At 39.5% G+C, this 15,698-nt stretch overlaps 1 protein-coding gene and 1 pseudogene across 4 annotated transcripts in view; one reads left to right on the top strand and one right to left on the bottom strand.

Moving 5' to 3' along the window:
• Positions 1-15,698, top strand: part of KIAA0319L (KIAA0319 like) — a 107,623-nt gene that overhangs the window by 19,509 nt on the left and 72,416 nt on the right. Inside the window, exon 2 of one of the 4 annotated variants that reach the window (XM_073233622.1) lies at positions 603-847. The exons of the other annotated variants lie outside the window; for them this stretch is intronic. Coding sequence (XP_073089723.1) covers positions 835-847 — 13 coding nt within the window. The 5' untranslated portion in view covers positions 603-834. The remainder of the gene's footprint in view (positions 1-602; positions 848-15,698) is intronic. 4 annotated transcript variants of the gene reach the window in all.
• LOC140849227 (zinc finger protein 184-like) lies at positions 13,534-15,667 on the bottom strand (annotated as a pseudogene).

Here is a 15,698-nt window from a genome sequence, read left to right as displayed (position 1 = left end):
AGTCACATGGGGAGTTTGTCTTTGATCAGAATGGTCTTTGGGAAAAATGGAAATGTTACAGTCAAGGGAAAGGAGTCAGAACATGGACACAAAGCCTATTGATTCTTGTTTAGCAGTTAGGTTAATGTCAGCAAATCACCTACACCATAACATTTAACAAAGCTAGGCACACAGCAAAGGCAATGAATGGTAATTACTTTCTTTTCAAGGCTTGCTTTGTGGGGCTGCTGCCACCTTCCAGTCTAACCTGTGTGCAGCTGAGGTAAAAAGAGATGGCCCTTTTGAAAAAGAGGAGAGAGGGCAATGGTTATTTTCCTGGCTTTTTCCAAACTTTATAATACCTGATTGTACCCTTCAAAGGACTTCATTACCTCCTCTGCCTTGCTTTCTGAATATGCTAACCCCCGCAGGGAAGAACTGGGGTGGAGAGTAACGTGCATCTGTTTTTGTATTTGTTTGTTAGTGGGTGTGCAGGTGACAGACATGCTGACAGTCAAAAGGAAGGTGGAGGGTGCCCCCTGAGGTGGTGTGCTTTTGAACGGTTCCAGTGAGCTGTTTTGGAATTGATAATATATATGCCTGCTTGTCTCATTTCATGGCAGCCTTCTTGACTGGGACCCACTGCTTCTGCGAGAACGCATGCTTCTGATACCAGTGCGGGAGACAGGTGCTGTGAGCCATAGAGCAGTCACTGACTCCATCACCAAATTTAAGGATTCTGCCTTACTGTTTGATAATAGTTCATTACAGGTATAATTATCAAAGAAAAACTTCAAACGGATTCTTGACCATATTACAAAATTGCAAGATTTCAAGAAAAGAATTGTAGTTTCAATGAATGTTAAAAGTAAGTGCAAATACTGCCTATAAAATGTCCTAATCATGTATTGTTTTCCACAGAAACTTTCTTTGCCACTTGCTGCCATTCCTTCCTACTCCCAATGAGGAGGATTTACCAACTGCTTTCTTTGGAAAGAATACATTTTCTCTGCTCTCATTCCCACCATCTCAGCCCTTCCATTGGGATAGAATTTGATGAATGTGGTTAAAGTGTGCATTTCCAATGACTTTAACAGTATGGTTTCTGAGACAGCGGGCACTCCTCTGCCTCCTTGTTTGCCAGCCAGCTCAGTTCCCAAGTTAGTCGGAGAAGTCAAGCTTTTTACCTGAGATTTAAGAATGCCAGAGGCAACATCCCTGTCTCCAAATATTCCCAGAGTTGTTCATGCTTCCTAAAAGTATTTGGTGAATTTCTTCTGGCAATAATTCATAATATTCTATAGACTTTTCCACTCTGCTGCTTGGAATTATGAAACCTGGTCTAGACTTTGAGCCAGGTTTATTAGGATTCTGTCTTGTGAGAGGTAATAATGGTAAGCTACGTATTGCTAGTTCCAGAGCCTCCTGTTCTGGGGATCCTCCAGTAACACATACGGAAGCCCAACGTATATTCTCTGCTTTGTCATGGCTTTAAGAAGAAAGGGATCGACTCTGCCCACTGTTTGCACCCTGGATAAGCTTTCTACATGTACCTATTAACAGTGAGTTCCAGATTTTCCCAAAAGGTTTCATTGTAAGGTTCTACTAACTGTAATCCCTTTTTTGTAAGGATTTAATACTGCTTTTACTTAGGCCCTGGGAGCAGAGCCAGGCTATGGTGGCGTGGGCAGGAAAGGAACTGATCTAAAATTGGAGCTTATTTTCATCTTACCTTTTATCCAAGTTACTTCTAGAATCCAATATTGACTCTACCAGTGCTTCCCTGCTTCCTCCTCTGATGAACTCCTTTTCTCAAGAGCAACAACAATGAAAACAATGAAAATTGAATCTTAGGTTAAGCTACTTTTCAAAGTTTAAATTACTAATAAATGATGGACCTAGAGCTGAAACTAGAACCTGTATCTTTTAAGCATGTAAGAGGAAGAGCTATGATCCACTAAATGGATGAAAAAGAACTGTTTTTTTCCCCATTTTTTTTATTACTGAACACATAATGGAGCAACATGAAATAACACTTAAAAAAAAACCCTCAGTAACTTAACATGTGAATTGAGAGATCAGGTCACTTCTTCCCCTTTTTGAGAACTACTAGGATTAATTTTTTTAGCAACACTAGAGCAAGTTAACCTCCCTTAGGCTTCACATTTCACTTAACTCCTGGTCACTATCAAAGATGTAAGTGCTTCCGACCATTTGTCGCCTCCCAGGCTGTTTTCTTGAGTTAAGACAAAGGATCAAATTGTCAGATAGGACTCACATGAATCAGAGATCTTAGTTATTACTAAGCTTTAGTAATAATTTTAAGAATACAGCCATCAAGAGGTACAAGTGACGTAGGGAGAGTCGGGAACATCCTGTATGAGCCCCCAGGTTGTTCCTTCCCTCATCAAACACGTTCTCTCCAGCTCAGAGTGATGGATGTAATTCCTAACTGAGGCTTCCAGTTAACCTCACAAAGCTGGGGGAGTGTTTGGGTTATGAAACATTTCTCTTTTCTACTACCAAATAGTTATATAAATTATGTTACTTCTTCAGGGAGCCATGAAAGCAAAAGAAGACCTTTGCAGGACAAACCAGTCTTATAGCTTTTCCCCCTTGCTTTTATTTCCTCCTCTTTCAAAGATCTGGATTTAATCAGAGCTGCCAGCAAGTACTGGGGAATTAGAGTTTTTTAATGCCTTCCCCTTCAACCTTGTAATCTCCATAAATCCCCATGGCCATTTCCCAAGTCTAAATCTGTCCCTTCAGATTCCACTGGTAAGATATCCTCCATGACTTGCCTCAAAGCTTTCACCATTTTTACCAAGGATGGACAGGTAGCCATCCTGTTGTCAGTTCCTCCTCATATTTTTCCATCCTTCCTTTTTCCTTGATACAAAGCACCTTACCCATTATGATTTGTATGAGTCTGATTTGACATTCCTGTATAATTATGCTCTTCCACTCACTTGTACTTATCACTCCTCCCTTCCCAACTTTTTAACTGTGACAAGAATCCATTGAGTTAACTAAACCCTCTCTATTGCCAACTTGTTAGTCAAGGCAGTAGAGGAGAGTGTTCTGAGACCTCGCTTTCTCTTGGAAGAAGACACTGTTTTCCCTATAACCACAAGCAATGGCTGCACATTCTCCCATATCCCATGTACCTCTGAGTTTGGAGGCGGAGCTGATGTCCTTATCATTCCTCAGTGTCACTTCATGAACATACTCCTCCACTTTCACGTAAAAAACTTCAGATCTTTCAGGTTTGTACCACTTTCTGGGTAATCATTACTCACCAACCAACAGTCATTCTCCACCTCATTTATTGTGGCATATGGGCCTCATTTCTTGTCAAAGTCCTGGAGTGAGCTGGGTGATTTCAGTGTGACATACTCGCTACCTGGCCGTCTAGTTTCTTGGCATTCTTTTTTTTTTTTTTTTGAGAGGGCATCTCTCATATTTATTGATCAAATGGTTGTTAACAACAATAAAATTCTGTATAGGGGACTCAATGCTCAATGCACAATCATTAATCCACCCCAGGCCTAATTCTCATCAGTCTCCAATTTTCTGAAGCATAGCGAACAAGTTCTTACATGGTGAATAAATTCTTACATAGTGAATAAGTTCTTACATGGTGAACAGTACAAGGGCAGTTATCACATAAACTTTTGGTTTTGATCACGCATTATGAACTATAAACAATCAGGTCAAATATGAATATTTTTTGATTTTTATACTTGATTTATATGTGAATCCCACATTTCTCCCTATTGTTAGTATTATTATTATTATTATTATTATTATTATTATTTTTAATGAAATGCTGAAGTGGTTGGTAGATGCAAGATAAAGCTAGAAAACATAGTTTAGTGTTGTAAGAGAGCAAATGTAGATGATCAGGTGTGTGCCTGTAGACTAGGTGTTAATCTAAGCTAGACAAGGGCAATAAAATGACTACGGATGCAGAAGATTTCTCTCAAAACAGGGGGGGTGAGGTTCTAAGCCTCACCTCTGTTGATCCTCAATTTCTCACCTGGTGGCCCCCCTGTGACTGTGCCTGTCTTAGGTTGTTCCTCCCTTGAGGAATCTTACCCATGTCTGACTAACCAGTCATCTTCCGGGGCCATGCAGGGAAATGTAAAGTTGGTAAGTGAGAGAGAAGCAATATTCTTTGAAAAGGTTAGCTTTTTACTTCTTTGCAGATTTATGCCTTGTGGCTTCTATGCCCAGCATTTGTCTTGAGGTATCTTTACCACTTGGAAGAATTATGATACTCGGTAAATTCGATATGAGGCATGAATTCTATTTAAGGGTTGTAATTAGGAAGGAAGAAGAAAAGCTATAGAAGTAGCAGACAGAAGAAAACATGGGAAGATTGATTATTTCTTTGACATATCTTCTTGTAGAGTAACTTAAGCATGTATAGGTTTTAAACTACTAATTAAATTGCGCACACACATTAACATAATAGGAATACAGTTACATAACCAAAGCAGACCTATAATTACCAGCCATCTCCAGTGAAACCAAGAAAACCAGTTAGGCACCCTCAGCATTTGTGAAAATTTATCTATGATATGATGGATATTGTCCAACTGAACTTGAACAGTCTGAGAGAAATCAGACAAATTAAAACAACCCATTCCTGGGAACTGTTCACATCCCATATGTTCTTTTAACAGTAGATAGTCTGTAGTTGTAAGATTTTGGAGCACTACGACTTGCACTTCTCCTAATTCTTGGTTGAGTTCCAACAGTATAGATCCAGTCAAATTTGTTGTTTTACTGTAAGCACAGGCCAGCTTAGATATCTCCTTCTTCATTCCAATGGCAAGTCCAGGAACCGGTGGGATGAATGCAGCTACAACTGTAGCAGTGCCTAGATCTTTGTTGAGGTTTTTTGATGATCATCTTCTGGTATGACTCTTCCAGAGAGTGCTGATGTTGGAAGTTCTTCTTCATATCGTATCTTAGTTCATTTTCTGGGTAGCCAAATTAGGCTTTGATCCTCTGTATAAACACAAGCAGACCCTTTGCCCACACTTTGATATGCCCTTTATACCATTGTGTAGAACTCATTGGAGGTCACCACACAGGAACTGCTTTTTTTTTTTTTAAGAGAAAGGAATATTATCAGAAAAATGTACCTCCATAGCCGATCATCTGACACCCTTTTAGTGATCAAAATTAAGGATATTTAAAGCATGCATTAATCATTGATTTACAGTTAGTTTTATCCTATCAGGGAGTAATCCCCCTTTTCTTTTTTTTTTTTGTTATCTTTAATCTACACTTACATGAAGAACACGATGTCTATTAGGCTCTGCCCTATACCAGCTCCCCCCCCACAAACCCCCCTACAGTCACCGTCCATCAGCATAGCAAAATGCTGCAGAATCACCACTTGTCCTCTCTGTGCTGTACAGCCCTCCCCTTTCTCCCACCCCCCCATTATGCATGCTAATCTTAATACCCCCCTTCTTCTCCCTGCCCCCCTTATCCCTCCCTATCCACCCATCCTCCCAGTCCCTTTCCCTTTGGTACCTGTTAGTCCATTCTTGGGTTCTGTAATTCCGCTGCTGTTTTGTTCCTTCAGTTCTTCCTTTGTTCTTATACTCCACAGATGAGTGAAATCATTTGGTATTTCTTTCTCTGCTTGGCTTATGTCACTGAGCATAATACCCTCCAGCTCCATCCATGTTGCTTCTTGGCATTCTTTATTCATTCATTCTTTCAGTACTTCATTTGTGCATGTGCATGCATGTGTGCACTCATTCAAAAGGATATTTGGAGCATCTGCAATGTAATGTGCTGAGTATGTTGGAATTGGAGATACAGTGGTGAGAGGAAAAAAAAGATGAGAAATGGTCCTGTTAACTTACAGTAGCTTACAGTTAGTAGGGGGAAAAGACACTGAACAGCTGATCACACAGAGAAATATAACTTTATAATTGCTTTGAAGAACGGGGTAACAGCCCAAAGAGTGTATAGGGAGACCTGACTTACCACAGACTTCTCTGAGGAAATGGTGGTTGAACTGAGACCTCATATGAAGAGTTAACTGGATAAAGAAGGGAGGTAAGAGGGTTCCAAACGGAGGGGGCAGCGTGTGCAAGGCCAATTAGGAGAGGGAGCATGGTCCAGTTGAAAAATGGAAGAAGGCTGGTGGGTTGGAATGTAATGAAGGAGGGAGTGTACGATACAAAGTGGGGCCAGAAAGGTAGGCAGGGTCCAGATCACACAAGTTCTTTTTACGTTATATTAAGGATTTTGGTCATCATTCTCAGAACCCTGAGAAGCTATTGAAAATTACGTTTATTTAAATTTTTAAAATTTATTTCTCAAAAGAATACACGCACATGTTCAATTTCAAACAGCGTAAAAGGGTATAATGAACAAACAGATCTTTCACTTCAGTCTCTCAGCAACCTTGTTTCCCCTCCTCAAGGCAGCCATGCCAATTTGACTTTTCTTCCAAAAATACTCTGCATGTATATACATAAACATTATATTCTTTTTTCTCCCACACAAATTGTAGCATACTATACACATACTCTGTATTTTTCTTTTTCCGCATGTTTATACTGTATATCATGCCATATCAGGCCTATATAGAGTGGCCTTATTTATCCCACCAACTACATGAATCGTCGTTAATTTATTTAACCAGTTCTCTATTGAGGGATGTATATGTTATTTCCAATATTTTTTCATTTCAAACAACATACAGTGTATATCTTTGATATTATGTCATGTGACAATATATTTGTTCAATAAATTCTATATTTAGCTACCTTTATTCTGTAAAGGCTGAACTTCCCTTCAGAGCACTTACATTAGTTTGCAGTCCTACATTTATGATTATGTCTGTTCAATCTCTGTCTACCCCATTGACATTATAAACTCCAGCAAAGCAATACCTAGTATGAAACATGCTCAGTAATATTTGTTGAATGGATGAATGACTGAGGAGATAAGGATAATAATTAGGTAGGAAGTAAAGTTACCATATTAATTCAACCTTTGAGGTTATCTTTTATACCAGACAGTTAATTTGCATTTCTATAAAAATCAAAATCTTTGGCAATTTGTTAGTCTTCTATAAGTTAACATCTAAATTAGGCTCTCTTCAATAGTCAATAGTAAGTCAAACAAAAGTATATTCTCTTAGGCCAGGGTTTGGCAAACTTTCTTAAAGGACCAGATAGTAAGTATTTAAGGCTTTGTGCGTCTTAAGATTAGCTGTTTCAGCTACTTAACTGCCACTGTGTAGAGCAGAAGTAGCCACAGGCAGTGTGTATATAAACAAGTGTGACTGTGTTCCAGTAAAACTTCATTAAAATAATAGGCATCCACAGAGTAGGCCCTGGGGCCATAGTTTGCTGCCCCTGGTTTACTGAGGAGTAGTGATATCTCTTCTTTCATCCCTGATATTGTTAATGTGTGATACTCTCTTGTTTTCTGTCATCAGACTGACTAGAGCTTTATCAGTTTTATTGATCTTTCAAGCAACCAGAGTTTAATTTTCATTGGTTTTCTTTGTTGTTCTTTATTTTCTGTTTCGTTGGTCACTCTTATCTTTATCTTTTCCTTTCTCTTCCTTTGGATATAGTTTATTCTTTTTAAGGCTTTTATGATGAAAGCATAAATTGTTGATTTTTGGTTGTGAGGAGGCTGTTAAATTTCACCTTTATTTTTCCAGGTCTTTTTGAATGCATGTAATATGTATGTACAAACAAAACAGCTTCACTTTAAAAATACAAATAAAACCATACTGAGATTTTCAGCAACTTGCTTTTTAAATTTATCTTGCAAATATTTCATGGCTGTATATGGAACACTACCTCATTTTTTCCAGTTGCTATATAGTATTCTACAGTAAGTATTTCCATGTAGATGGATATTTAGGTTCTTCAGTATTTCACCAGTACAAACTATACTATAATGAAGTCTTCACAAGTGAGTTCTCCAGGATGCATACTATATATATATATATATATATATATTTTTGTCTGAACTTCTTTTTTTATTTTGGTATCATTAATCCACGATTACATGAAGAACATTACGATTACTAGGCTCCCCCCTTCACCAAGTCCCCCCCCACACCCGATTAATGTCACTGTCCATCAGCGTAGTAAGATGCTGTAGAATCACTACTTGTCTTCTCTGTGTTGCACAGCCCTCCCCTTTTCCCCACCCCCCACATTATACATGCTAATCATAATACCCCCTTTCTTCTTCCCCCACCTTATCTCCATACCCTCACATTCTCCCCAGTCTCTTTCCCTTTGGTAACTGTTAGTCCATTCTTGGGTTCTGTGATTCTGCTGCTGTTTTGTTCCTTCAGTTTTCCTTTTGTTCTTATACTCCACAGATGAGTGAAATCATTGGTATTTGTCTTTCTCCACTTGGCTTATTTCACTGAGCATAATACCCTCTAGCTCCATCCATGTTGTTCCAAATGGTAGGATTTGTTTTATTCTTATGGCTGAATAATATTCCATTGTGTATATGTACCACATCTTCTTTATCCATTCATCTACTGACGGACACTTAGGTTGCTTCCATTTCTTGGCTATTGTAAAAAGTGCTGCAATAAACATAGGGGTGCATCTGTCTTTTTCAAACTGGAGTGCTGCATCCTTAGGGTAAATTCCTAGAAGTCGAATTCCTGGGTCAAATGGTAAGTCTATTTTGAGCATTTTGAGGAACCTCTAAATTGCTTTCCACAATGGTTGAACTAATTTACGTTCCCACCAGCAGTGTAGGAGGGTTCCCCTTTCTCCACAACCTCGCCAACATTTGTGGTTGTTTGTCTTTTGGATGGTGGCCATCCTTACTGGTGTGAGGTTGATCTCATTGTGGTTTTAATTTGCATTTCTCTGACAACGAGTGATGTGGAGCATCTTTTCATGTGTCTGTTGGCCATTTGAATTTCTTCTTTGGAGAGCTGTCTGTTCAGCTCCTCTGCCCATTTTTTAATTGGATTATTTGCTTTTTGTTTGTTGAGGAGCGTGAGCTCTTTATATATTTTGGATGTCAAGCCTTTATCAGATCTGTCATTTATGAAAATATTCTCCCATACTGTAAGGTACCTTTTTGTTCTATTGGTGGTGTCCTTTGCTATACAGAAGCTTTTCAGCTTGATATAGTCCCACTTATTCATTTTAGCTTTTGCTTTCCTTGCCCGGGGAGATATATTCATGAAGAAGTTGCTAATGTTCACATCCAAGAGATTTTTGCCTATGGTTTTTTCTAAGAGTTTTATGATTTCATGACTTATATTCAGGTCTTTGATCCATTTTGAATTTACTTTTGTGTATGGGGTTAGACAGTGATCCAGTTTCATTCTCTTACATGTAGCTGTCCAGTTCTGCCAGCACCATCTGTTGAAGAGACTGTCATTTCCCCATTGTATGTCCATGGCTCCTTTATCGGATATTAATAGACCATATATGTTTGGGTTAATGTCTGGAGTCTCTAATCTGTTCCACCGGTCTGTGGCTCTGTTCTTGTGCCAGTACCAAATTGTCTTGATTACTATGGCTTTGTAGTAGAGCTTGAAGTTGGGGAGTGAGATCCCCCCATTTTATTCTTCCTTCTCAGGATTGCTTTGGCTGTTCGGGGTCATTGATGTTTCCATATGAATTTTTGAACTATTTGTTCCAGTTCATTGAAGAATGCTGTTGGTAATTTGATAGGGATTGCATCAAATCTGTATATTGCTTTGGGCAGGATGGCCATTTTGACGATATTAATTCTTCCTAGCCAAGAGCATGGGATGAGTTTCCATCTGTTAGTGACCTCTTTAATTTCTCTTAAGAGTGTCTTATAGTTTTCAGGGTATAGGTCTTTCACTTCTTTGGTTAGGTTTATTCCTAGGTATTTTATTCTTTTTGATGGAATTGTGAATGGAATTGTTTTCCGGATTTCTCTTTCTATTGGATCATTGTTAGTGTACAGGAAAACCACAGATTTCTGTGTGTTAATTTTGTATCCTGCAACTTTGCTGTATTCTGATATCAGTTCTAGTAGTTTTGGAGTGGAGTCTGTAGGGTTTTTATGCACAATATCATGTCATCTGAAAATAGTGACAGTTTACCTTCTTCATTACCAATCTGGATTCCTTGTATTTCTTTGTTTTGTCTAATTGCTGTGGCTAGGACCTCCAGTACTGTGTTAAATAACAGTGGGGAGAGTGGGCATCCCTGTCTTGTTCCCTATCTCAGAGGAAAAGCTTTCAGCTTCTCGCTGTTAAGTATGATGTTAGCTGTGGGTTTATCATATATGGCGTGGATTATGTTGAGGTACTTGCCCTCTATACGCATATTGCTGAGAATTTTTATCATGAATGGATGTTGAACTTTGTCGAACGCTTTTTCAGCATCTATGGAGATGATCATGTGGTTTTTGTCTTTTTGTTTATGTGGGGGATGTTGATGGATTTTCAAATGTTGTACCATCTTTCCATCCCCTGGATGAATCCCACTTGGTCATGGTGTATGATCCTTTTGATGCATTTTTGAATTCAGTTTGCTAATATTTTGTTGAATATTTTTGTATCTGTGTTTATCAGGGATATTGGTCTGTAATTTTCTTTTTTGGTGGGGTATTTGCCTGGTATTGGTGTTACGGTAATGTTGGCTTCATAGAATGAGTTTGGGAGTATTCCCTCCTCTTCTATTTTTTGGAAAACTTTAAGGAGAATGGGTATTATGTCTTCTCTGCATGTCTGATAAAATTCAGAGGTAAATCCATCTGGCCTGGGGGTTTTGTTCCTGGGTAGTTTTTTGATTACCGCTTCAATTTCTTTGCTGGTAATTGGTTTGTTTAGATTTTGTGCTTCTTCCTTGGTCATCTTGGCAGGTTTTATTTTTCTAGGAAGTTGTCCATTTCTTCTAGGTTTTCCAGCTTGTTAGCATATAGGGTTTCATAGTATTCTCTAATAATTATTTGTATTTCTGTGGAGTCCATCGTGATTTTTCCTTTCACATTTCTTGTTCCATTGATGTGTGTTGATTGTCTTTTTCTCTTAGTAAGTCTGGCTAGAGGCTTATCTGTTTTAATTTTCTCAAAGAACCAGCTCTTGGTTTCATGAGTTTTTTCTATTGGTTTATTCTTCTCAATTTTATCTATTTCTTCTCTGATCTTTATTATGTCCCTCCTTCTGCTGATTTTAGGCCTCATTTGTTCATCTTTTTCCAATTTCAATAATTGTGATGTTAGACTATTCATTTGGGATTGTTCTTCCTTCTTTAAGTATGCCTGGATTGCTATATACTTTCCTCTTAAGACTGCTTTCACTGCATCCCACAGAAGTTGGGGCTTTGTGTTGTTGTTGTCATTTGTTTCCATATATTGCTGGATCTCCGTTTTAATTTGGGTGTTGATCAATTGATCATTTAGGAGCATGTTGTTAAGCCTCCATGTGTTTGTGAGCCTTTTTGCTTTCTTGGTACAATTTATTTCTAGTTTTATACCTTTGTGGTCTGAAAAGTTGGTTGGTAGGATTTCAGTCTTTTTGAATTAACTGAGGTTCTTTTTGTGGCCTAGTATGTGGTCTATTCTGGAGAATGTTCCATGTGCACTTGAAAAGAATGTGTATCCTGTTGCTTTTGGGTGTAGAGTTCTATAGATGTCTTTTAGGTCCATCTGTTCTAGTGTGTGGTTCAGTGCCTCTGTGTCCTTACTTATTTTCTGCCTGGTGGATCTGTCCTTTGGAGTGAATGGTGTGTTGAAGTCTCCTAAAGTGAATGCATTGCAGTCTGTTTCCTCCTTTAGTTCTGTTAGTATTTGTTTCACATATGCTGGTGCTCCTGTGTTGGGTGCTTATATATTTATAGTGGTTATATCCTCTTGTTGGACTGACCCCTTTATCATTATGAAATGTCCTTCTCTATCTCTTGTTACTTTCTTTGTTTTGAAGTCTATTTTGTCTGATACTAGTACTGCAACACCTGCTTTCTTCTCCCTGTTGTTTGCATGAAGTATCTTTTTCCATCCCTTGACTTTTCGTCTGGGTTTGAGGTGAGTCTCTTGTAAGCAGCATATAGATGGGTCTTGCTTTTTTATCCATTCTGTTACTCTGTGTCTTTTGATTGGTGCATTCAGTCCATTTACATTTAGGGTGACTATTGAAAGATATGTACTTATTGCCATTGCAGGCTTTAGATTCGTGGTTACCAAAGGTTCAAGGTTAGCTTCATTACTATCTTACTGCCTAACTTAACTCACTTATTGAGCTATTATAGACACTGTCTGGTGATTCTTTATTTCTCTCCCTTCTTATTCCTCATCCTCCATTCTTTATATGTTGGATGTTTTGTTGTGTGCTCTTTTGTGTTTCCTTTCACTGCTTTTGTGGGCAACTGATTTTATTTTTTGCCTTTAGTTAGTATTTGGTTGGTCTGCTTTCTTTGCTGTGATTTTATTTTCTCTGGTAACATCTATTTAGTCTTAGGAGTGCTCCCATCTAGAGCAGTCCCTCTAAAATACCCTGTAGGAGGTGGTTTGTGGGAGGCAAATTCCCTCAACTTTTGCTTGTCTGGGAATTGTTTAATTCCTCCTTCATATTTAAATGATAATTGTGCTGGATACAGTATTCTTGGTTCAAGGCCCTTCTCTTTCATTGCATTAAATATATCATGCCATTCTCTTCTGGCCTGTAAGGTTTCTGTTGAGAAGTCTGATGATAGCCTGATGGGTTTTCCTTTGTAGGTGACCTTTTTCCTCTCTCTAGCTGCCTTTAAAACTCTGTCCTTGTCCTTGATCTTTGCCATTTTAATTATTATGTGTCTTGGTGTTGTCCTCCTTAGGTCCCTTCTGTTGGGAGTTCTGTGTACTTCTGTGGTCTGAGTGATTATTTCCTCCCTCAGTTTGGGGAAGTTTTCAGCAATTATTTCTTCAAAGACACTTTCTATCCCTTTTTCTCTCTCTTCTTCTTCTCGTACCCCTATAATGCAGATTTTGTTCCTTTTGGATTGGTCACACAGTTCTCTTAATATTGTTTCATTCCTGGAGATCCTTTTATCTCTGAGTCAGCTTTGTATGCGTTCCTGTTCTCTGAGTTCTATTCCATCAGTGGCCTCTTGCATCTTATCCATTGTACTTATAAATCCTTCCTGAGATTGTTTCATTTCTGTAATCTCCTTCCATACATCATCCCTTAGCTCTTTCATATTTCTCCGCAGGTCCATTGGCATGGTTATGACCTTTATTTTGAATTCTTTTTCAGGGAGATTTGTTAGGTCTATCTCCCCAGATTCCTTCTGAGGGAAGGATGTCTGGGTTAGTCTGGTCTGTATCAAATTCTTCTGCCTTTTCATGGTTATAGAGGTAGTTGCAGGAAGCTGGTGCGTGTTTGGGCTGGGAGAACATCCCTTCTTGCTGGTTTGTGGCCTTCCTCTTCTGGGAGAACAGCGACCCCTAGCGGCTTGTGCTGGGAAGCTGCGAACAGACGGGATTTCTAATTCTTGCCCAGCCGCTGTGAAAGAAGCTGACCTCTTGTGGGCGTGGCCAGCCTCAGGTTGCTGCTCCAGGGCGGTGTCGGAGGGGAAATGGGCAGGAGGCTGTTTTTCTCTGGGAGGGGCCTCCAAGCAGTGTTGCCGCTCAGGGGTTTAGGGCACCCGGAGTTCCCTGGGATTCCCAGCTGCTGGCCTAAGTGTCCCTGGACGTTTCCATCCAGCTGTGGGGTCCCTGTTCCTTTAAGTCTTTAAAAAAGCACTTGCTTTTCTTTGTCCCAGGGGTGCTGGTTTCCGGGACCCACTCGCAGGTTTTACTGTCCCCTTTCCCTAGTATCCCGCACCCCACGCACTGTATGCCTGCACTCCCTTGCAGATGGCTAGGGCTGGGTGTTTAGCAGTCCTGGGCTCCCTCACCCTCCCCCCTCCAACTCCTCTCCTCCCGCGGGGAGTTGGGGTGAGGGGCGCTTAGTCCCGCTGGGCGGTGGCTTGTATCTTACCCCCTTCACGACGTGCTGGGTTCTTGCAGGTGTAGATGTAGCCTGGCTGTTGTCCTGTATCTTCTGGTCTCTCTTTTAGGTATAATTGTATTTGTTGAATTTTCAAAAATATATGTGGTTTTCGGAGGAGATTTCCACTGCTCTACTGACGCTGCCATCTTGGCTCTGCCCTGCATACAATATTTTTGTTAAAATGTCTAATTTATTGAATATGTCTCCTCTTTGATGCTCACAAGGAAAAACTACTGTATGATTTTCCACACTACATTTGATGACTCTTCTTTGTTATGGTTTTTCTTCTATTGTTTAGGGCTATATTTCAGGGAAGAGTCTTCCCATATTAATTACATTCCTAAGGTTTTTCTCCAGTGTGGATTTTCTGATGTTCAATAAGACTTGAGCTGTGCCGAAAAGCTTTCCCACATTTCCCAACCTATCCCACAGTGATAAGTTTTTTGTCCAGATGAATTCTGTGATGCAGTAGGATTGAGCTCTTCATAAATCTTTTCCAGTCCTTACACCAATAGGGTTTATTTCCACTATGAGTTTTCTTATGTCCAGAAAAGGGTATATACCTGAAATGTTTCTCACATTTACTGCAGTGATAGGGTTTCTCTCCTGTATGCATTCTTTGATGACTAATAAGAGTTGAGCTCTTCCTAAAGGCTTTTCCCCATTCATTACACCAATATGCTTTCTTATCAGTATGGATTTTCTTATGTTCCAACACAGTTGAGTTATCCCTGAAAGCTTTCCCACATTTATTACATTTAAAAGGCTTTTCTCCACTGTATATTCTCATGAGCAAGGGCTGCCTTCTGAGCAAAGGCTTTCCCACTGTCTTTACATTTGTAGGGTTTCTGATAGGTATGATTCTCTGAAGACTTAAAAGGATAAAGTTCTTTCTGAAAGCTTTTCCACATTCACTAAATTTATGGAGTTTCTAGAGTGAATTCTGTGATGATTAATAATTATTGAGTGCTTCTTGAGAAATTTCTCCCATTCAGTATAAGGTTGCTTGCTTATGTGAATTTTATGATGATTTAAAAGAGATGAGCTGCTCATAAAGACTATTCCACATTCTTTGCATTTATAGGATATCCCACAAGTCTGATTTCTCTGGTGGCTAATAAAGGAGGAATTATATTTGAAGATTTCTCCCCCCATTACAGTGCTTCTTCTCTGTGGAGCTTCTATCCTCCCAATCCAGGCCTTTATCAATCATGTGACTTTTTGTTTATTCTTCCAGAGCAGATCCTTCACAGGTATTTTGCTTCAGGGCTAAAATCCTTATTTCAAACCAGTACTCCTGGACTGCACAGTTACCTGGTGGAACTTTTCACATCTCCATTCAGGACTCTGCTTCTTGCTTCAGTTGAGCGATTAATTTTGTTTTGAAAGAGAGCCACAGACACCAGATTCCCATAGTTTTCCAGCATCATATCTCTTTGCATGTCTGCTGAGTGGTATCCTGGTGTTTCCATTCAATCTGGCTAAAAGGCACATCCCCAAATGTCAGTGATTCCTGGATCTTGGTAGTCTCCTGGGCTGTTCTCCCAGGCAAGGGTAGCCAGTAGTTCTGGAACCTAGATGTCCAAAGTCAAAGTGTTGGCAGGATTGGTTCCTTCTGAGACTCTTCTAGAAGCTTCTTGTGATCACTGTCAATCCTTGGTGTTCCTTGGCTTACAGCTGTATCACTCCAGTCTCTGCCTGTGTCATCATATGGCATTCTCCCTGCATATTTCATTGA

Source organism: Manis javanica, chromosome 4 (assembly GCF_040802235.1).
Source record: "Manis javanica isolate MJ-LG chromosome 4, MJ_LKY, whole genome shotgun sequence".
Classification (NCBI taxonomy): Eukaryota; Metazoa; Chordata; class Mammalia; order Pholidota; family Manidae; genus Manis; species Manis javanica.
Note: the sequence above shows the minus strand (reverse complement) of the source record. Positions and strands in the feature narration are given on the sequence as shown.